The following is a 24092-nucleotide window of genomic DNA, read 5'->3' as shown; positions in this document are numbered from 1 at the left end:
AGTGGTACCGGATATGCAGCTCCGCAAATAAAAGGTGAATTGATCCCAGTGCATGACGGAGGGACGATATCACGATACATGAAATCTCCACGATACGATTATCGCGAGTGTTTTTTAATCACGATAAACGATAATATCGCGTATCGTCCCTTCCCTAGGCATTTTTTTAAGCAATGCTAACCCGTTCATGATAGAAGAGTACTTGATCTTACCACAGAGAGAGAGAGAGAGAGAGAGAGAGAGAGAGAGAGAGAGAGAGAGAGAGAGAGAGAGAGAGAGAGAGAGAGAGAGAGAGAGAGAGAGAGAGAGAGAGAGAGAGAGAGAGAGAGAGAGAGAGAGAGAGAGAGAGAGAGAGAGAGAGAGAGAGAGAGAGAGAGAGTGAGTTGGGGGTATTAGTCATGGACAGAAACACAGACAGACAGAGATGGAAAGATTCCTCTGACCCCACCAACAAAAAAAAAAAGGAAAAAAAAATCCCTTTGTATTGTTTGTGCAACAAACGTGCCATTGTGGTGGGGGGTTTAACAAACTGCATTACAGGCCATTACAGATGCAGTGTCATTGATTATTTATACCCTTATAAAATGCTAGGCTCCCTGGTGGTCTGGGGCTTGCTTGGCTGGCTCTGATAAAATGTTCCCCTTAAATCACCACGCTGGGGCAAGCAACACATTCAAATAACATAAGAGAGTGAGTGACACAGTCCTGGGTGTATAATAGCTGTGAATATCAAGAGCATAACCGTACCGGATATCCCTGCACTTTGTGATACCTAAACACACCATCGCTGGCTCTTATTAAGCCATTTAGGCCGAGAATTAGTTAATGCTTTAGCTATTAAAAAATAGCAGATATACAAGCTCACAGCGCGGCTGTGAGCTTGTAGATCTGCTATTTTTGAAAAATCGTGAAAATGTGTGCAAATTTGTCACTATATATTTTTCAAAGCAAACTTTTTGTAACTCAAATCTCTGCTTCTGGGGGGTCCCTGGAACAACATATTTTGAGATGGAGGTCTGCGGCCAAATAAATTTAATTTTGGGGGGTCCTTGACATGAAAAAGTTTGAGAACCACTGATTTAGAGGAAGGATTTAGAAGTCGGGTCAAAGATCGGTCAAAGATATTCAAAGACTTGGCACACATTTTAAAGATTTTTCAAAAATAGCAGATCTACAAGCTCGCAGCGTGGCACTCGGTGCCGCGCTGTGAGCTTGTATATCTGCTATTTTTCAATAGTTAAAGCATAAAATAATGGTTAAAGTCGTGCGTTCCAGGTTTTTGAGGGTTAAACTAATAACTCTTTCTCCCTATTCCCTGTTTCCTTGTAGCTCACCTATTTAAAATGTACCTGTGATTTGATTTGATGGAAAACCTAAGTCCTCTCGAGTGGTGCATCATTTCTGTCCCCGGTAATACATTCTCAGAAGTTGCCTTGCATTAGTTATTGGGGGGAGAGACCAGATGGTTGGCTCTGTACTGTCCATGGCTTATGAGGGATGTCAGCACTTTTTTTTTCTTTCTTTTTTTACTTTCATGTTCATAGGTGTCTGTGTGTTACCGAGAGCAGGACCTGCTCGAACCAGTCACCTCGCCATGGGAATATTCCCACTGAGATATTAATGGCCGCCCTTGTCGAACAGACCACCTCAGCATAATGCCCACGGGGGCCTAGCATAGCAAATGCCACACACCTTCAAAGTCTTGCTTCTTAACCCATGTAGGCCTAGAATTACTGACTGCTTTGACTGTTGAAAAATAGCAGATGTACAAGCTCACAGCGCGGCACCGAGTGCCGCGCTGCGAGCTTGTAGATCTGCTATTTTTGAAAAAGTCGTGAAAATGGTGTGCAAGTCTTTGAATATATGTATTTTTAAAGCGAACGTTTGTAACTCAAATTTTGCTTCTGGGTGGTCCCTGAACTAAATATTTTGAGATGGGGGTCCGTGGCCAAATAAATATCAGTTTGAGGGTCCTTCACATGAAAAGGTTTGAGAACCACTAACATAGTAGTCTCTCAAAAATAGACTAATGAGCTCCAGTTAAGTGAAAAGGACCTTTTCTTTGACGATGGCTGGCCAGATTACTGACATAGAAACATAGGGTTTTCAAAAAACCTTTGAAGGATTCAAAAGACACTTATAGAATCGGGGTCAAAAGTCTAATTTTCATGATTTTTCAAAAATAGCAGATCTACAAGCTTGCAGCGCGGCACTCGGTGCCGCGCTGTGAGCTTGTACATCTGCTATTTTTCAAAAGTTAAAGCATAAAATAATGATACACAATAGGCCTACTGTGTACCCGTTCTAAATGGGTTTAATGGCACTACACGCTAATGTTCTGGTGCGGTCCCAGAACTCCCTTGATAAAGTATATCAAGCGCTTAGCCAGCTAAAAACACGGTGTGGTTTTGGCTTTGACCGTGCTGTCCTCTAACTATAAGTTATTGGCAGTATAGAGTCTGCCGCAGGAACACACAGGGCATGCTGCTCCGGAGGCAAACGTGGTGTACAATTAGTGTCAATGAAAGTGATAGTGTAGAAGATTTGTCAGAGCGTCAGATAGTTATAGCTAGACAGCATGTCCTATACCAAAGACACTTGGTAGAAAAAGATGGATATGTCCCAGGTAGTGACGAATGTGTACCACGGAATAGTAAACAGGTAAAAATGGGGGACCGTGTTGGACACACTTCCCAGCGCAAGGAAAGTATGAAAGAGAGGACAACATCTTGTATCATCTATCTTCCTTTAAACGCTGAAGCCGTGACAAAGTGGATGGATAAATTATGATAAATGATAAGATGTATTTAGTCAATACCTGCGATCCCCTTTCTTCTACATGGCTCTAGTTTTTAATGGTCATATTGTTGGGTTGAAATGACAACCATTCGTTTAAATAAAGCCCACCGCAAGACCAGATTGTGATGAAATTGAAATGAGCATCATACATGTTAATATGAATATCTCCATCAAGGAGACAGATTGTCAAGATTTTTTTTTCTTTTTCTTTTTTGCTGATTTTGCATCTTATTTACCCAGTAAAGGCGAAGTACATTATTTTATAGCTGTTTCCAAGATAACGCTAAGCAACAAAAATTAGTCATCTTTTTATCAGACATTTTAAACTAAACTTATTTACAAAGAGCCAACACACACACACACACACACACACACACACACACACACACACACACACACACACACACACACACACACACACACACACACACACAAATAATATATATTTTTCACATAATATGTTATATTTCATATAAAAAACATATCAAATATACGTGATAACTAAATAGTGGAGATACTACAGTAGTAAATTAGCCTACTGGCAGTGTGCACAATACATTTGCCACTGATGTGATCAGTAGCGGTTTGTGATATTAGCTCTCAAACAGACACACAGACCAACCCTCCTATAGATGGCTAACCTCTTGCAGTGCCACAATGTAAAAATATGTACGACCAGTTTTAAATTAAAAGTGAACTCAATGTTGCATACACGCTAGAGTTCTCAACTTCTGCCCGAACTCGACCATACTCGACCCCGACCCGACATTTAGGGTAGGGTAGGGCCTAAAATGTATGCTAATTAGTCGGGCCGGGTAGGCCCGCGGGCTCAATGAAAAAATATAATATATTTTTAATGTATTACTTTTACTCTGTGATAGCGTTCTCAAATTCTTCCCAAACCCGACCATAACCAACCCGACCTGACGTTTTCGGGCCGGGCCAGGCCTTAATTTTTAGGCCCGTTGAGAACTCTAATACACGCGCGATCAAACTCAGCTATTGAAAATCCATAGAAGCATTTCAATTTGCCTTTCATGACAATTGGCCAACCTTTGCGAGCCATGCCAAGGTGCAATTAAAAAACATATTTCATGACTGATAAATTACTGAAAGTCGCAAGAGATAAATTGTGTTCTAGATGCCATCAGTTGCAGTGCTGTGAGGAGACGCTCCAGCAACAGGTAGGTGACTGTAGCGTACAGAGTTGGCCATGTACCTGTTACAACAAGGACACCAAGCTCTTCCTTGTTTTTTGTTTGTTTTGTTTTTCACCGCACAAGGTGAGAGACTCTAAGGGACGAGGACAGTGCGGAGACCAAAGGACACAGGGATGATACTGTCCAAAAAAGTGTTTGCCGAGTCGATATTGAACACCGTTGTCGAGGTTACTATTTATCTCATGCCAGCCAAGTTGGCACGCACATCTGGCGTTGGGTACTTAGTGCAATTATTTATGATTTCCTCCAAGATTTAACCCATTCAGGAGTAGAATTATTGAATGCTTTAACCAGTGAAAAATAGCAGATACAAGCACAAGTGCCGCGCTGCGAGCTTGTAGATCTGCTATTTTGAAAAAAGTTGTGGAAATGTGTGCAAATCTTTGAATATGTGTATTTTCAAAGCGAACAGTTTGTAACTCAAATTTTGCTTCTGGTGGTCCCTGGAACTAAATATTTTGAGATGGGGGGTCCGTGGCCAAATACATGTCATTTTGGGGGGTCCTTCACATGAAAAGGTTTGAGAACCACTGACATAGTAGTCTCTCATGAACAGGCTAACTGAGCTCCAGTTAAGTGAAAAGGACTTTTCTTTGACGATGGCTGGCCAGATTGTTTGACATAGAAACATAGGGTTTTTCAAAAAACCTTTGAAGGATTCAAAAGACACTTATAGAATCGTGTCAAAATTCTAATTCTCACGATTTTTCAAAAATAGCAGATCTACAAGCTCGCAGCGCGGCACTCGGTGCCGCGCTGTGAGCTTGTATATCTGCTATTTTTCAACAGTTAAAGCATAAAACAACGACACACAATAACGTGTACCCCGTTCTGAATCGGTTAAAAGCTCTTCGCCCGGCCTTGTAATGCAGTAACTGATTGCACTGCTAATGTAATTAAGGGGAGATTATGATGTCCACGTGGCACACCAGATGGTGGCATTCACAGCGATGGGGGAAGGCACAACTGGCACACCACTGCACAAGGGCAGTGAGGCGCAGTCAGTCGGAGCAGTCCAGACTCCCCACCAGACGGGGGAAAGAGAGTGTGTGTGTGTGTGTGTGTGTGTGTGTGTGTGTGTGTGTGTGTGTGTGTGTGTGTGTGTGTGTGTGTGTGTGTGTACGTACGTGCATGGACACGTGCGCGCATGTGTGTGCGTGTAAGAGGTGGAGAGAGCGAGAATGTATGTATACATATCGTTGTCGTCGGGTGAAAACCGGGTACAAAACCGTTCGTTTTGCATTTTTCGTTTTAAAAACGATTTAAACTAGTGAAAACAGCAGATCTACAAGCACACAACGCCTCGCGCTGCGAGGCGTTGTGTGCTTGTAGATCTGCTGTTTTCACTACTTTTGTGAGGCGGCCTTGTATGATGAAGCAGGGCTTTACTCTGCGAAAGAACGTACACATTTGAAACTTGGAGATACGAGGTTTCCACCTGACAACAACGATATGTATGTATGTGTGAGAGAAATATAATGTGGGGTGTGTGCATGCTTGTGTAGTGTACATGCATGTGCTTTGACAGATAAGTGAGAGCATACAACGCATCACAGAAGATACGACTTGAGCCAAGACAATGGTACATCTCACAGAAATGGAGGCTTGAAAAAGTAATCTAGGCTAAACAAAAAATATGTATTGCAAAAGGTTTGCTAGTCCCAGTTCCAGTACCAGTATCAGGGGTGGGCGATATGGGAAAAATACAATATCACAATATTTTCCAAGCTGTATCACGATACGCGATTTTATCACAATTATTTTTCACGTTGGTTTTTATGGTTATTTTTCAAGTTACTTGACAAAAACTAGACTCTCCGGGTTCCTTTTGGGAGGTCTAAATTGAACTTTACAAGCATGTAATCAAATTTGGTTTCATTTGTATACTGTCAGAGTTAAGTGTAGACCTTGACATTTTAAAGTTTGAGAACTATTGATTTAGACTAAAATGCAGGTTTAAATTAATTCTGCAATCAATCTCTGTACTAATAATTACATTTTTTACAAGGCTCTCCCTCAATTGTATCACGATACATACGATATATCTCTGAAAAGGCGTATCGTGGAGACGTTGTATCGTCTCAACGATAATTATCACCATATCGCCCACCCCTAACCAGTACTGTAGCAATAACTGTGAGCAACATCAAAATGAACAGAACAAGTTCCGTTAACAGGAATGAGGTACGGTACTACTGCAGGGCATTAACATTTACAAATTCTGTACTTCAGTGATCCGTCAAGAAAATGGATGGCGAAAAAAAGCAAATCTTTAATCACGTTTTGGCAAAGCCATCATTTTTGGGGGATTCGTCAGCCAAGGCAACAAAAAGACTATAGCCCAAACTGACCTTTAATTACCAAACAGCGTGGATATTATAAAACCTTGCAAGGCAGCATCCTATGGGGGCTACTAAGGGTAGGCTTCTTAAAGCATGTTATTATAAGCTATTCTGGAGACACAGGGGTTCTTTATGTGCAGACAGAAATGTTGGGGGGGAGTGGGGGGGGTCATATTCGAAACGAGACCTGCAGATTTCTACACAGCCTATAATGGGTTCACGCGGGTGATGGGGACGTTGGGGTTGCAGTAGATTTCCCAAGTTGAGATAGGGATATTATTACATTTAGAACGGGTACACATTATTGTGTATCATTATTTTATGCTTTAACTATTGAAAAATAGCAGATATACAAGCTCACAGCGCGGCACCGAGTGCCGCGCTGCAAGCTTGTAGATCTGCTATTTTTTTTAAATCGTGAAAATTAGAATTTTGACCCGATTCTATAAGTGTCTTTTGAATCCTTCTAAGGTTTTTTGAAAAACCCTATGTTTCCATGTCAGCAATCTGGCCAGCCATCGTCAAAGAAAAGGTCCTTTTCACTTAAATGGAGCTCAGTTAGTCTGTTCTTGAGAGACTACTATGTCAGTGGTTCTCAAACCTTTTCATGTCAAGGACCCCCAAAATGATATTTATTTGGCCACGGACCCCCATCTCAAAATATCTAGTTCCAGGGACCACCCCCAGAAGCAAAATTTGAGTTACAAACGTTCGCTTTGAAAATGCATATATTCAAAGATTTGCAAACATTTTCAGGACTTTTTCAAAAATAGCAGATCTACAAGCTCGCAAACTACAAGCTTGTATATCTGCTATTTTTCACTGGTTAAAGCAGTCCATAATTTTAGGCCTACATGGGTTATTACTCTCGGGGTGGCAACACGGAAATCTCCATCTTCGGTCCCCAGACTAGTGTCAGCAAATTACAAAACACAGTGAATGACCTTTGCACACGAGAGAGAAACCTTTGCCGGTTTGCATCATAGGGAAAGTGCAACGTGATTCGCCAAGGCGTCGTTTTGTTTTCCGGCACTCTTGTGTCAACTACTGAGTGAATGTAAACGTTAACCATAGCATTAGCCAGGGGCGTCACAAGGGGGGGGAGGGGGGGTGGGAGGGGAGTGGGACTGAGTTACTAGGGCCCAAGGTGGAGGTGCCTTACTTATTTTATACTTTAGTTATTGAAAAATAGCAGATATACAAGCTCACGGCGCGGCACCGAGTGCTGCGCTGCGACCTTGTAGATCTGCTATTTTTGAAAAGTCGTGAAAATGTGTGCAAATCTTTGAATATATGTATTTTCTAAGCGAACATTTGTAACTCAAATTTTGCTTCTGGGGCGTCCCTGGAACTAAATATTTTGAGATGGGGGTCCGTGGGCCAAATACATATCATTTTGGGGGTCCTTCACATGAAAAGGTTTGAGCACCACTGACATAGAAACAGGGTTTAAAAAAAAAAAACCTTAGGATTTGAAATATTCAAAGACTTGCACACATTTTCAAGATTTTTCAAAAGTAGCAGATCTACAAGCTCGCAGCGTGGCACTCAGTGCTGCGCTGTGAGCTTGTGTATCTGCTATTTTTCAATAGTTTAAAGTACCGTGGTGCGACACACCCCTGACCATAGCAATAGCATGTGGAGAATATTTTGTTCACGCTACAGTTATCAATATCAAATGGCCTAAGTGTTGACTTTAATTGAGCGTCGCTATAGAGCACGAACAAAGGAATGTAGCGTTTTAATGAACCTCTCCCCAATGCCAGCTGTAATGCTATGCACACTTCCTACTAGCTGCTCCCCCACAGAAACCTGCCAAGGCCATCATTCATCTTACCCCACAATCCTCAGCGTGTGATGTGCCGCACATTAAAACACTTAGAACGGGTACACATTTTGTGTTTCATTATTTTATGCTTTAACTATTGAAAAACAGCAGACATACAAGCTCACAGCGCGCTGCGAGCTTGTAGATCTGCTATTTTTGAAAAATCGTGAAAATGAGAATTTTGACCCGATTCTATAAGTGTCTTTTGAATCCTTCTAAGGTTTTTTGAAAACCCTATGTTTCTATATGTCAGCATTCTGGCCAGCCATCGTCAAAGAAAAAGGTCCTTTTCACTTAAATGGAGCTCAGTTCGTCTGTTCTTGAGAGGCTACTATGTCAGTGGTTCTCAAACCTTTTCATGTGAAGGACCCCCAAAATGATATTTATTTGGCCACGGACCCCCATCCCAAAATATTTAGTTCCAGGGACCCCCCCAGAAGCAGAATTTGAGTTACAAATGTTTGCTTTGAAAATACATATTATTCAAAGATTTGCACACATTTTCACGACTTTTTAAAAGATAGCAGATCTACAAGCTCGCAGCGCGGCACTCGGTGCCGCGCTGTGAGCTTGTATATCTGCTATTTTTCAACAGTTAAAGCAGTCAATAATTCTAGGCCTAAATGGGTTAAAACACTGTAATAGCTGATGGCTTTCACAGTTAGCATGTGTTGCTGATATCTCCAGACTCGTGCAATGAGTGTTTCATCACCTATTCCATAATTAGACCATTACTTTAACAGGTGCACCTCTTCTCAGCCGGAGCATTTTTTTCTCCACTCTCTCTCTCTCTCGTTTTTTCTTTTCTTCTTCTTTTTTTCACTTTGACACCTGAGATAGTATCTTATCAACTTCAGCATTGCCGTGAATTCTAGAAAAGTGTTTGTGCTTATTTTAGTGCCTTGTCAAACACTTTGAAGTCACTGGTGGGGTAGGGGGAGAAGAATAAAAACATCGACTAGACCAAGGTGTAAAAGCCATTGAACTGCTTTTGTACGTTAGTTTATTGTTATTATAGTTATGATTATTTGGCATTATTTTGCATAATTAGTTCTATTAGTTTAACTTATTATTGGTTAATTGGATGATTGTTGGTGCGCCTCTTCCAGGCTTGATTGGAAGGGCATAAATAGGTGTGGTTGATTAGCTATCAGTATGCACCTGAGTGGACATATGTTTTTTTTACCAGTGGGAAAGCCACATTGCCGGAGGAAGCCATGCCAGAAAATGTTTGTACCATGCTGCACTATGATAAGTAAAATATGCAAGACAAAACATCAACTGTGGTCGACAATGTGTTATTTTACCTGTGTACAGCCTAAGTCGCCAGGTGTATCAGTGGGGTTTGAAGGCTTATTGGGAGCTGACAAAACTGCACTAACACAAGGCTCTAACAAAGAAGCTTGTGTTTAGAAATATCTGCAACTATCTACATGTCTCTTCCCTTTGTCATTGAAGATAAAGATGCTGTGTACAAGGGGGCTGGCCTGGTATGATTGTCTGGCTGCATCTTTTAGTTGGTGTTCTGCCAACCATACACAATAATGTTCAGTCTCAATGACTACCTCCATCACTCTCATTGACACACATAAAAAGCTACAGTATGTACAGCAATTCTCTACCACTATGAGTTATGGGCACTGACTTACTGTCACTTTGTTACTAATAATGATGAGCATAAGTGGCCTCATTGTTTGTTATTATGTTCATTAAACTAGTAGTTCATAGGAAGGTGATTTCATTTTCCCATCATGAAATCAAATAGTACTAATAGTCAAGGTAGTTGTTAGAATACCGATATGAGCAGTTATCTTGCATAGCCAAGGCTGAACATACCACCATGGACACTCCAGCCATAATTGTTAGTTTCCACTGATTAAACAAGTTGCCCTGTTGCTATGTCATGCTTGGCGACATAGGCCGCAAGTCCGCAACAAAGGCATTGTCACTTTATAAGTGTATGGTTATGCTGCACATCATTTAGCAGCACTGGATATCTGCTGCTAAATGATGTCTCTTACTTGCACAAGAGAAGAGACTGAGTGTGATATTCTGCCTAATTTTTGGGCATGCACTATACAGTATATTTAGCCCTGCCAAGAGGCCTGAATGACTGAATTATTGAATGCTTTAACCAGTGAAAAATAGCAGATATACAAGCTCACAGCGCGGCACCGAGTGCCGCGCTGCGAGCTTGTAGATCTGCCATTTCTGAAAAAGTCGTGAAAATGTGTGCAAATCTTTGAATATACCGGTATGTATTTTCAAAGCGAACGTTTGTAACTCAAATTTTGCTTCTGGGTGGTCCCTGGAACTAAATATTTTGAGATGCAGGTCCGTGGCCAAATACATATCATTTTGCGGGTCCTTCACATGAAAAGGTTTGAGAACCACTGACATAGTAGTCTCTCAAGAACAGACTAACTGAGCTCCATTTTAGTGAAAAGGACCTTTTCTTTGACGATGGCTGACATGCTCGGTGCCGCGCTGTGAGCTTGTATATCTGCTATTTTTCAATAGTTAAAGCATAAAATAATGATACACAAAATGTGTACCCGTTCTAAATGGGTTAAGGTGACTCTCCACCTAAGACTCTTTCCAACTCCAAGAGACTCTTTCCAACTCCAACAGACAGTTCAGCACAAACTGGTTGGGCGACAGAACATTGTTTTTGTGCATGCAAAGTAATCTGCAACGCTGGTCTGTCAGCCAGTCGCTTGTAAATATTTCATAGTTGCGGGTTGCTTTTGTTTGGGCTTGTTTCTGAAGTGTAGTAGTTGCTTATTTGGTCTTGGTCTCACTCTTTACATTTGTTTTAAACGGGCCATGTAATCCAGTCTATGCATGGCCTAAACCTGCAACAGGCAGAAGAAGCGACGTACGTCGCTTTGTTTTGGCCCCCCCTGTTTGTTTCCCCAATCCCTATTTAAATGCTCGAGAAGTGTAGTCTTCAAGTTGGACTAAAAGATGGATATACCAAACAAACTTTTCAAAAAATAAGTAGAACTAGAAGCAGTGCTCTTCCGAGCACAGGTCTCCACCAGGCCGTGCGTCCTGGTGGTGCTACTGTATAATAGGCCAATGTAAAAAGGGTGGCATATGTTCTTCACCTTAGATCTTTCATGGCAATCGGACGCTGCATGCATGATTTCAAGCATTGTGTTCCAAAAATGTGTTTTGCTAAAGTCTACCTGCTGGTGGCGCTATAACAGGACAATGTTAAAAAGGTAGCATTTGTTCCTTGACCTAGTGGGAATATGTATGGCAAATGTCGCGGTAATCGCAAGCTGCGTTGATGATTTGAGGCATTTTGTTCAAAAACGGAGCAATCCTGCAAACTTTGGAAGCTAATATTAGCCAATCAGGATGGAATATGAAATATCAGACAGATCGGACTTGATCACATGACTATAGAGATACTGTGTACCGATTTGCATGATTTTTGGATAAAATCTCAAGGAGTACTATCCAAAAATGTGTTTTACATAAGTCGGCCCAAAGGTGGCGCTATAAAAGGCTGATGTGAAAAATGCAGGGCAAAGGTTTATCCTTAGCCTCTAGGGAGTGCGCTTACAAAGTTTGAAACTGATCGGTGGAGTTATAGGTAAAACCACAAATCGGGCTGTTATAGCGCCACAATGAGGCTGATTAAAAAAAATTAAGTGGCATTTCTTCCTCGGCCTAGTGGGAACGTGTGTGCGCGATTTCATGATAATTGCACTTTGTGATTTGAGGCATTTTGTTCAAAACGGCTCAATCCCACAAACTTTGGAAGCCAATCTTAGCCAATCAGGATGGAATATGCAAAATCGGACAGATCCGTGTCGATCACATGACTGTCGAGATATTGCCTACCGATTTGTAGGATTTTTGGACAAAATCTGTAAGAGTAGTGCACAGAAATGTGTTTAGCAAACATCGGCCACTAGTTGGCGCTAGAAAAGGCCCATTTGAAAAATTTAGGGCAGAGGTTCTAGATTGGCATCCAGGGAATGTGTGTGCTCACTTTGGCAGCGACCGGGCCAACGGCGACTGAGATTTGGCGCTCACAAACTGCGAGGACGCACGGACGGACGGACGGACGGACGGACGGACGGACGGACGGAGAGGAAAACATACTCTCCCCCATGCCTTCGGCTGGTGGAGACAACTATGCAGCTTCAAGGGTTTTATTGGATAGGCCCTAAAATGATGTCCTTGAGCACAGGGAATTGTTTTAGGTTAAAACTGATTCCGGTTTGGTAGTTCTGACCAAAATGTAGTCCGTCTGATTACTACAAAATGACGTACAGGCTTTTTCCGCTCCCGACCGGACCAGAAACCCGAAATTGGAAGTGATCCCAGGCTATCAATGACCCATTATTCATATTTTTCAAACGTTTTCTAAAATAGCAGATATATAAGCTTACAATGCCTCGCGATGCGACACGTTGTGAGCTTATAGATCAGCTATTTTTCAATAGCTGAAGTAAAAAATAAGGCTTAATTTGTTCATGTAATCTTAATTGTAATAATAATATAAATATACAAAATAACTGATTACTGGTACACAAGTACAATACTTGAGTAGCCTAAATATACTTGCTTTCGGCCACTTCACCTTAAACACAATCCAGTTCTCCCCAGAATTGACAGACAACAGAGGAGCTGAATCATGCATCCTTATTACCACAGACGCTCCATTGCCATATTGACCAATTATAAAATAGTCTAATCTCTTGCACCCCTGAGACACATACAGCATATGAACAGATTTAATGAGAGGGGTTAGAGCACAGGTCTGTAGCCTCGAGGTGCGCGGCAAGGACTCAGCGGTGACTTTCTCAAAGGACACATTGACAGGGATGGACACGCTAGGAGATATGACCTTCGTCACAACCTCAAAGGGATCATTCTAACTAACCAGAGGCATGGTGTATAGCATACATGGGCAACTGGCGGCCCGGGGGCCACATGCAGCCCCCACCTTCACTTAATGCGGCCCGCAGGTTAATACCGGAATACTGATATATTACTGATTTCAGCTGTTACAATTCCAAACACGACCTGCTTTAATTCCGTCAGTCAATATTAGTAGGTTAATGAGTAGTATAGTAGTATTAAAATGTATTTTCTTATGTCCAATGTATTTTTATTTAGGTTCATAAAGTTAACATGAGTATATAACTAAATGCATTTGAAATTAGATAAAAGTGTTACATTTCAGGATTCCAATTAAAAAACAACAAAAAATAATAACGTGATGCGTTTTGAACTTGTAGATCTGCTATTTTTGCTTCTTTTGTATGAGATACTAGAATGACAAAGTAGGACGTAGCAATATGTAACGTGGCCCTCTGGAGTGAAGGTGGATGCATAAAGTGAATGGCATATCGAGTGGCAAAGTGAGTTTAATGTCGTTTAATGCAATCAGATAGGACTTTTCTGTTTGGATGTTTGGGCAGTCAAGGCCAGAAAGTATTTTTTTGCCACTCAGTAGGCATTCCAGCATAACTTCCGGGTATGATGATGATGTCACACGCATACCCTCTTAATCGTAAATGATTATGCATATTTTCCTTAGAAACAAAAGTGTCAGCTAGGATTAGTGTTAAAGGTGATACACCATGCATTTAAAAAGTATTTATGTCATATTGTTTATGTCCCAAAAACGTTTTTCAAAAGGTTTGAGGCTAAATTACCACTCCTGAATAGAGAGCCTCTCTCATTTTTGAATGGCTCTCAGAGCATTTCAGCTGCAGTACCACCTTTGGCCTGAACTGCCAAAAAGAAAAAAGATTTTTTGATTTTTTTTTTCTTTTTTTTATGATGTCACAATCGGCAGATGACGTCACAATCGGCAGCAAATCTGGATAGCCTGTTTTGAGAACCCGTGGGATACTTTTAACCTTCGCCTTCTCAAAACCAGAGAAAGACACAACGGTCAGAAATGGGACTTTGTGAGGATAGAAGGTGCTAGTGGGACCCCAAAAAAAAGGTTTTAAAATAGGAAAAGTGAAATTTCATGGTCACCTTTAATGTTGGTGTTAATGTTAGTGTTCCCTAAAACTAAAAGTAGACTATTGGGAAGTTGACACGTCAAAACAACAGGTGATGCTATGACAAACCAATAAATGCAAACCTGTTTATGTAAGGGCAACAATGAAGACACCTGGTCCAAGGATGCAGCGCTGTTTCAAAATAGAGATATAAGACTACAATTTGAATAATTTAGGGTAATAGTTGCAAATTAAATCATTTATTTGATGGCTATTCTGGGTGTAAGGACTGCATAAATAAACTTGGCATCTGTTGCCTCATGACACATTTGCCGTGCAGGTTTTCTTTGCTGGATTTTTATTTTTTATTTTTTTTATATTCTGCGAGATGTTCTGCCTAATGTCATTTAGCCTAACACATTGCTGCTTATCATACTTTTATCTGATTATCACGTGATTATTACAGAGTCAGTCAATGTCACAAAACGGCGACCCTTATACAAAAAGATAATTTTGTTAAGGCAAATTTTAATCTCAAAACATTGCGTTTATAATATATAGTGCAAATGTGACAACCAGAGAGAACCCTTTCTACCATTGAATCTTGATGTTTGCAGGCTACATACATAAAAGCTTTCACAAGCATGCTCATTTTGTGAATGAAATACTTAAATATAGTGTTCGTATTTAGGGCTACTGTGCTTTTTTTGCTGTGTGATTTGTGGTGCGCACCCACCTGCCACATGAGACCTGCCAGGCAAGCAGATAATGTTGTCATTGTTGTGGTTATGGTTAATAATTTCCTAAACATAATCATACACCAACACGGCTGCTACCTTGCACAACACCCCGGAAGCAGCATCGCTGCCAGAGTACAAGACTGAAAGGTTGCCTGCGCACCAGGCATAATACAATAAATTATTATATAAATATTATTATAAATATCCAGACATAAGACGACCAGTTTTACCTGGATTCTGCGGTATTTCCCCCTTCAGGTACGGTCTACTGATTGATTGATTGATTGAAGACTTTATTAGAAGAAGTTTGCATAGGAAAAAGTACAGTTTCATGACGGTACAGTTCACTGGTACAAGGTCTACTAAAAGGAGATCCTAGAAAAGACTAAGCTTATTTCCATAGGAAACCATTTAAGTATCTCATATAACATTGAATGACAGACGGATAGAACCACTTTATAGACAGATACTACCACTGTTCTGATCCATAACTTCTGATTACTCGAGTCTAGTCAACTTTCCTGCCCAATAGCCATGACATAACAGAACAGAACAGAGATTGTAGTATTGTATTGTATTGTATATGACTGTTGAAATTGCCAGACGTGGGGTAGCCTTACCAAACAAACTCCATTTGCGTGTAACTGAAATATGAACGCGTGTAACAACGCAAGCACTGCAGCAAATGTGAGTGTTTAGACAAGTATGTATTGTACAACTATACAACAACACATTGACCCTCAACGTTGACTGGAATCAGTGTCCATGGTTCTCAATCTGTGGGTCGGGACCCCCAGGGTTTTTTTTTTTCCTTCTTTTTTTGGGTGGAACAATGTAATACCTGTGCAACATTGTTTTCTCACTCAACAGTAAACAAACCAACAGTATAAGATGCTATCTGCACATTTCTAAAGTGACAATTTAACTAGAACTTTTAATACCCTTTTAATACCAATACCTGTAAAATAAATAATTAAACATTAGCCATATTGTCAAATATTAGAGGCAGAAATTGTGAAAATAGCCGATCTACATGATCATAACGTGAGCATGTAGATCTGCTATTTTCACAATAGAACCATGTTAAACTAAATGTAATGCCTCAAGTCTTACAACTCCACAGCTGTGTCACACAGACGCCTTTTGTCAAATGGCAAAGGTGATTTTGGAGAGAGGTCGGTTATCAGAGGGTCCTGCAGTACAGGGGCTGCCTTTCCTTCCCTGCCTGCACAATTGATGGGGAACAAATTAATGTTAGAAAGGAATCATTCATTCTATTAGCCAATTTGCCATCCTGTTTCATTTGAATAAGTACAGCTAGCTAACATTTGTTAAAGAGACGGCTGTTTCTGGAGTAAATCCTCTAATTTGATCAGCCTAATTGTAATAGATTCTGTAAACATCAAGATTGAAAGCACTAACTTTGTCAGTTAGTACAAGAATGCTTTAAACATAATCTAATAACGCTGTAAAGGAACCTTTGCAAAGCCACTTACCCCTTAAAAGGCTTGCATAGCCATTAGGGTAAAATTCTTTAGGACAGGAATAGATAGCAATTGATTGGGACTTCCCTGAAAATATGTGATCACTCCTTCTAATTTGTGATTTGGTGAACTCGTTGGGTGGTCTCCAAATGCCTTGTTCTCATTGGTCTCACTTGTCATTCGATCCTGGATTAGGGGACCGCTCTTTCTTCTAGATGCTAATAAGCCAGCAAAAGTCAATAATGTGTTCGAAATCATTATAGTTGAGGGAAACCCATCTCAGGCTAACAGTAATGTGCAATCCAGGAGGTCTTTTTCTAAAATATGGGGATATTGTCAGTCACATATCATAAAGAGACAAGTTGTAGAATACAGAATAATCTTCCTTCACATTTTTAATTCCCACTGTTTTTCCAAGTTTGACGTTATTTATCCTACCAATGATTTTACTGCCTCAACTTAACACGGGTCTAGCTGTAACATGTAACATCTATCTACAGTTTATTAGATTAGATTATAAAAGCAGAAATTATTGTACTGTATGCAATGCATCACAATACAGACAAACAGTGTTAAAGCAGGGTTCCATGTTGTCTGTGGGTAGGCTATCTGTTGTATCCTATAATAGGCTATTGCTTTAGAACGGGTACACATTATTGTGTATCATTATTTTATGCTTTAACTAATGAAAAATAGCAGATATACAAGCTCACAGCGCGGCACTGCAAGCTTGTAGATCTGCTATTTTTGAAAAATCGTGAAAATTTGAATTTGGACCCGATTCTATAAGTGTCTTTTGAATCCTTCTAAGATTTTTTGAAAAACCTATGTTTCTATGTCAGCAATCTGGCCAGCCATCGTCAAAGAAAAGGTCCTTTTCACTTAACTGGAGCTCAGTTAGTCTGTTCTTGAGAGACTACAACTGTGTGTCAGTGGTTCTCAAACCTTTTCATGTGAAGGACCCCCAAACTGATATGTATTTGGCCACGGACCCGCATCTCAAAATATTTAGTTCCAGGGACCCCCCAGAAGCAAAATTTGAGTTACAAACGTTCGCATTGAACGTTCGCATTTTCAAAAATAGCAGATCTACAAGCTCGCAGCGCGGCACTCGGTGCTGCGCTGTGAGCTTGTATATCTGCCATTTTTCACTGGTTAAAGCATTCAATAATTCTAGGCCTAAATGGGTTAAAAAGGTCTCAAACTAACCTAAAGATGCACAACAACAGTCAAAACTATTTGACCACTATGTTTTCAGGTTGTGATAGCCATTCAAATTGCATTATTAAAGCTGTACAATATTTCAGCACACTTATTCATTGAATGTATCAAATGATCTTTGATCATATTGCAGAGGGATGCTGAGGGGACTTGTGCTTTGTTTACAGAGATCCGATATGTCTGAAGTAGCAGATCAATGTAAAGCCCTGGAACAGCTGCCCACAGGTCCCATCAGTGCAGTTGGAGTGGCTGCATCACAGAACAAGCTCCCTGATGGCTACCACGTTGTGAGTCATGTTTCTGAACTTGGGACAATTCCTGAAACGTATTAGTTTTTGATAGTCGTGCTTTAAGACACTTTATGTATATATATTATTCGTTCCCTTTCCTGTTGTACCTTGCTCTTACTGTACTTACTGTACTCTGTACTCTGTTCTTGTTTTTTCTTTTTATCTTTTTCATACTTCTCTGTAACTTTGTAAATAACCTTATACTGCTGTGCTGCCTCTGGGCAACAAATTTCCCCCCTTGGGATAATAAAGGTATCTATCTATCTATCTATCTATCTATCTATCTATCTATCTACTAGGGATGGGACCATATGAGAATGTCATATCACGATTATTGTGACCAAAGAAATCGCGATTTACAATATTATCGCGATAATCAAAATCCATTATCCTGGGGCAGAACATTTGCCAAAAGATAGCAGATCGCTTGTAGATCGGCTATTTTTTTTGCAAAGAGATTTGTTATGGAGTGAAAAAAAGACAGTATCAAGTACGTATATTATAAGTATGTTTTACCAATAGAGGGTTTAAATGGTACCGGATAATGTGCAGTTCAGCAAATAAAAGGTGAATTGATCCCAGTGCATGACGGAGGACGATATCACATACGATTATCGTGAGTGTTTTTTTATCACGATAAACGATAATATCGCTTATCGTCCCATCCCTAGTTTGGACATGGATTTTGTTATGCTTCCCTTTGAAAGTGTTAATTTACTTTGGAGGAAACCATCCCGTAAAACTCCACAACAAAACTTTTTTTCCACAGCAAGTATTATGAAATATATAAGTGAACCATTGAGGAAATAACTTGTTCTAAGCATTCTTTCGTTAGTTAGTTATTTATTTTGTTTTGTTTTGTATGTGCTTAAGCTTTTATGTTGTGCTTTCTGTTGTGTTTTAATGAAACAGTATGGCTGTAAATGCCATTGTTATAACATTATAAAACGGATGTAACGCACACACAGCCATGAGGTTGTCAGGCTTGAAGCAGCTTGCTGGGGTTTCTGTTGGAGCTGTTTGCATGACTTATTCATAGAGTTTACTTGGATGATTAGGGCCAATGCTTTGCCCAACATTGTCATGTGTTGCCACCAGTCCTCCAGACTCACCAGAGGCTACGGTTTAAAACCCATTCAGAACGGGTACACATTATTGTGTATCATTATTTTATGCTTTAACTATTGAAAAATAGCAGATATACAAGCTCACAGCGCGGCACCGAGTGCCGCGCTGCGAGCTTGTAGATCTGCTATTTTTGAAAAATCGTGAAAATTAGAATTTTGACCCGATTCTATAAGTGTCTTTTGAATCCTTCTAAGGTTTTTTTGAAAAACCTATGTTTCTATGTCAGCAATCTGGCTGGCCATCGTCAAAGAAAAGGTCCTTTTCACTTAACTGGAGCTCAAGTTAGTCTGTTCTTGAGAGACTACTATGTCAGTGGTTCTCAAACCTTTTCATGTGAAGGACCCCCAAAATTATATTTATTTGGCCACGGACCCCCATCTCAAAATATTTAGTTCCAGGGACCCCCCAGAAGCAAAATTTGAGTTACAAACGTTCGCTTTGAAAATACATATATTCAAAGATTTGCACACATTTTCATGACTTTTTCAAAAATAGCAGATCTACAAGCTCGCAGAGCGGCACTCGGTGCCGCGCTGTGAGCTTGTATATCTGCTATTTTTTAATAGTTAAAGCATCCACTAATTTTAGGCCTAAATGGGTTAACAATGTTTGTCGGATACCAAGCCACGGCGGTGGAACTTTGTGCCCAATGTTTGTTTTACACTCCAGAGAAGAGGGCTTGCCAGCAGGTTGCTACCCCTACAACTTCAGCATTAATTTGGTTGTTAGGATGGAAAGTAGGACAGCGGATCTGCTGGCTTATGGGACCCATGTGCAGGGGCGTCACAAAGGGGGGGAAAGTGGGACTGGGTTACTAGGGCCCAAGGTGGAGGGCCTTAATTATTTTATACTTTAGCTATTGAAAAATAGCAGATATACAAGCTCACAGCGCGGCACCGAGTACCGCGCTGCGAACCTTTTAAGCGAACAATTGTAACTAAAATTTTGCTTCTGGGGGGGTCCCTGGAACTAAATATTTTGAGATGGGTGTCCGTGGCCAAATACATATAATTTTGGGGGTCCTTCACATGAAAATATTTGGGCACCACTGACATAGAAACATAGGTTTTTCAAAAAAGCTTAGAAGGATTTAAAATATTCAGACCATATTCAGAAAATGTTCACGATTTTTCAAAAATAGCAGATCTACAAGCTCGCAGCGCGGCACCGAGTGCCGCGCTGCGAGCTTGTAGATCTGCTATTTTTGAAAAATCGTGAAAATTCGAATTTTGACCCGATTCTATAAGTGTCTTTTGAAAAACCCATGTTTCTATGTCAGCAATCTGGCCAGCCATCGTCAAAGAAAATGTCCTTTTCACTTAACTGGAGCTCAGTTAGTCTGTTCTTGAGAGACTACTATGTCAGTGGTGCTCATGTGAAGGACCCCCAAAATGATATTTATTTGGCCACGGACCCGCCATCTCAAAATATTTAGTTCCAGGGACCACCCAGAAGCAAAATTTTAGTTACAAACGTTCGCTTTCAAAAATACATATAATCAAAGATTTGCACACATTTTCACCCAACTTTTTCAAAAATAGCAGATCTACAAGCTCGCAGCGCGGCACTCGGTGCCGCGCTGTGAGCTTGTATATCTGCTATTTTTCACCGGTTAAAGCATTCAATAATTCTAGGCCTAAATGGGTTTTAATTTCATATTTCTTTCGTTCAGCCCCTCCTTTCTTTCTTTCTTTTTCTCCCCCCACCAGACTTCCTCCTCCTGCCTCACCCAACGCAGCCTGATTATTGTCAAGTCTGGTAGATAATTGTGAGTTGGCATTGAACTGGAGCTCCTGGCATGGGAACGGAGCCTACTGGCAGTGACCCAGTACGCACACGTAGTTGTTGTGACAAACGCGGAGAAAGGCCCACCAGGCTTCCTGCTCTGCTGCTTCGGCGCGGCACAGACTGCTGCCTGCATTACATTTCGGTTGATGTATAAAAACAAGGCGTGTTTGCTGCTCATCAGTTTACAAGTTGTAGTACACTAGAAGTTTGCAGCCCTTCGGGCCGCAAAAGTCTAGAGTTCAGGCCGCTGTGCGGCCCTCACCGCCATGTTGCGGCAGCGTGGTGTGTAATGGTCAAATATGTGTAATTTTTTTTTTCTTAAGTATTGGTGATGCGATGACGTGGTGTATACGGACGTTACTGCGATTGAGGTGAAAGAGAAAAGTGGAAAGTTGTGAGCTAACTATTAGCTATTTGGCTAACTGTTTCCGGGTCGACTTGAGGCTATTTTATACAGTGGCAAAATATGAGGGTAATAACGAATACAACTGTATACAGAGGTTTGGAAACGACATCTTGCAAAGGTGACATGGGTGTTTGCATTTTTAAGCTATATTTAGTACATATGTAGTACATCTTGGCCAAGTGGTTTGGTATTAAGTTAGCGATATATACGGGTGATGACCCGGAAGTAGATCACTTACTCTGATGTAATATAAAGATAACAACGTAAAAACTCATGATTCATTGAGAGACCCTGATTTCAGAGATCTGACCTCGTCATTACAACAAGATTAGACCACTTGAAGCACAGTGCGTCTATAGAGAAAGGCATTTATTTTTGAAAGAATTGAATAGAATCTTTTCAACACCATGACAGCTAAGGTTTTCTAAACTTCAGTACTTTCTCATTTTAGGTTGACATTTGAAATAGCCTATCAGCAAAGAAAAATGTAGAATTGAAGGATACTGTATCTTCTGGTGTGAAAAACCTGATCGTTAGTATAAAGCAGGGGTCTTCAACAGGGGGTCTGGGACCCCTAGGGGGTCCTCAGAGATACTGCAGGGGGCGTCGTAATGCATCTGCGATCCATTGTGAGCTTGTAGATCGGCTATTTTCTGCAAAGAGGTTTGGTATACAGGGGGAAAAAAGCAGACCAAGTACCGAGCCAAAGGTTGAGTTTACAAGGTATTGAGGATAAATGTCTGAAAACACACGTTTAACATGAGTCCAATATGTATTGGGGGTCCCTGCGTCATCTCTCTCAGTTAAGGGGTCCTTGGCCTGAAAAACATTGAACACCCCTGGTATAAAGGAATGTCTGGGGACAGAACAAGAGGGTGAACACTGACATGCATCTTCCACACAGCTCTGTTCAGCATAAAAGTCATACCTGTGGGTATTCAAATATGACAAAAGCAGCTCAACTCTGACAAAAAGTATTTCGGTTTTGATTGGAATTTTGTTTGTCCTTTTTAGGGACACAACCTATAGATAGATACAAACCCATATTTGTTCATGATATCCTTAAAGAGAGACTTTGCCAATAACCTCAGTCCTTTGAATCCGCCACGGTGGATCTGGTTTGGCTGGACACTCCAATGAACCCAATGAACACAACATTTTGGCAGTGTGTTCGCCTTCATGGGTGGGTTGTAGGGCAGGATGGCTGATCTCTGTCACTCTAGAGACTCCTACAGGTTGGTTGGTCACCTATTCAGCAGGGAGAAGAACTTCGGAATGCTGAATTCACACCATTCACACCAGCTTTCACATTCTGATTGAGCATTGAGTTTCAATGCAAAGTCTATGGAGACGTGTGTCTCAACGCTTTTCCACAGCGTCGGGATGCTCGACAGGAAAAGCATAATGTCAAAGTTGAGATAACCTCAATGTCGACGCTAGTGCACAGCACATGTAACCAATCAGGGCTTACTTTGCTGTGAATATGCTGGAGTAGGCATAATACACTTGAAAAAGACTACTGTACACAATCAGCTAATTTTACTAACAGAATTTTAAATTAGCAGTTGTCTGTGCTGTGAAATGTATCAATATTGAATTTGAGCAAGTACACATGGCATATTTCATGCCTAAAATGTAAAAATAGTTTACAGAGTCTCTGCTCTTCTCCTGCGGGAGCGTTTCGCTGTTACTACGTGTCATCTTTTCGACACCAAACCCTTAACCTAACCATAACCTCCGTGGGATGAGTCGCTAACCCTCCCGACGCTCCTTTGTCGAAATGACGGTCGTTCGAAAGAGCGAGATTTCACCTTCTCCTGCTTGTCTCTGTCTGGTCGGTTGCTGGGTGCAGCTGGTCGCTTTGATCCGCTCAGCACCGGGCTCAGCACTGGAGCCTTTCACTGGCCGTAGACTTGTCACACACTCGACACCACTTGACATGGACAGAAACCGACTGCTTTGTGACCGCAGAGAATATTAGCAGTTGTAGATACATAGACAACTACACAACATATATAAACAATCCATCCCCTGCATTGTGGCAGCAGGGATAGCTCTGGTGCTCTGAGCAGACCAGGCCACAGTGGCGTCAGTTCTGAAAAAGCTAAGGTATGGCAACATGACTGGTGTCTTGCACGCGCGCCCTCGCGCGCGTGCAAGACACCAGTCATGTTGCCATACCTTAGCAACAGGCACAATGAAAAGTACACTTTATTATTTCCCCCTGTATCCAAGGTATGGCAGCTGCCATAGCTTGCCATACCCAATTGACACCTCTGCCAGGCCAGCTGCTCTGCCAGGCAGGCTGATGGGCGCAGAGGAGAAGTAGAGACCATCATGGCTCGTCTCTGGAAGCTTATTTGTAAACAGCCCATTCATTTTAGGCAATAAATATGTTATTTAGGTGCTCAGTCTTCATTAATGTAACATCTACAGCTCCTAGTTTAAAGCTTTCTTTTCAGAATTCGCTACTTTCGTACAGTCCGTTTCTTCCCCTCCGTAGCAGAGGCACGCGGTAGCAGAGACTCGCGGTGGCGGGCTGTCACTCAAACTCTTGGACAACCGTTGACACACCACGTTTGTTGCATTTAGCGCCGTTGACTATTCAGCGTTGGGTGAAAAGAATCGGCTGGCAACTTGTCTATGTGAAAAGAGACGTGTTTGTTCTACCCGCCCACAGAGCAACTATAGGGGCTAGCAGCTACAGCTATAGTGGAAGAAATATGTTACAAAAATAGGCTAATGTGTTCACTTCCGGCAGAAAGCGTGAAAATTTGCACCTAGGGATATTTTTGTGCGCAGAATTCAAAAATTGACGGTCCCAAGCACCTTTCCCATGGGATCTGGTGGCTCTAATTCACTTACCAT

The 24092-nt window shown here is 41.1% G+C and overlaps 1 protein-coding gene across 6 annotated transcripts in view; it reads left to right on the top strand.

Moving 5' to 3' along the window:
- The window catches only part of LOC308296097 (multivesicular body subunit 12B-like), a 103503-nt gene that overhangs the window by 14470 nt on the left and 64941 nt on the right, over positions 1-24092 (top strand). Inside the window, exons 1-2 of one of the 6 annotated variants that reach the window (XM_080739221.1) lie at positions 15036-15165; positions 17780-17899. The exons of 4 other annotated variants lie outside the window; for them this stretch is intronic. In XM_080739221.1, the coding sequence (XP_080595347.1) occupies positions 17789-17899 (111 nt within the window). In that variant the 5' untranslated portion in view covers positions 15036-15165; positions 17780-17788. Of the gene's footprint in view, positions 1-15035; positions 15166-17779; positions 17900-24092 lie in introns of those variants that run through there. One more of the 6 variants, XM_080739223.1, reaches the window with a different exon arrangement.

This window comes from Nannobrachium achirus, assembly GCF_963921795.1.
Source record: "Nannobrachium achirus genome assembly, chromosome: 12".
NCBI classification, from domain to species: Eukaryota; Metazoa; Chordata; class Actinopteri; order Myctophiformes; family Myctophidae; genus Nannobrachium; species Nannobrachium achirus.
This window is presented reverse-complemented; position numbering and strand designations above follow the sequence as displayed.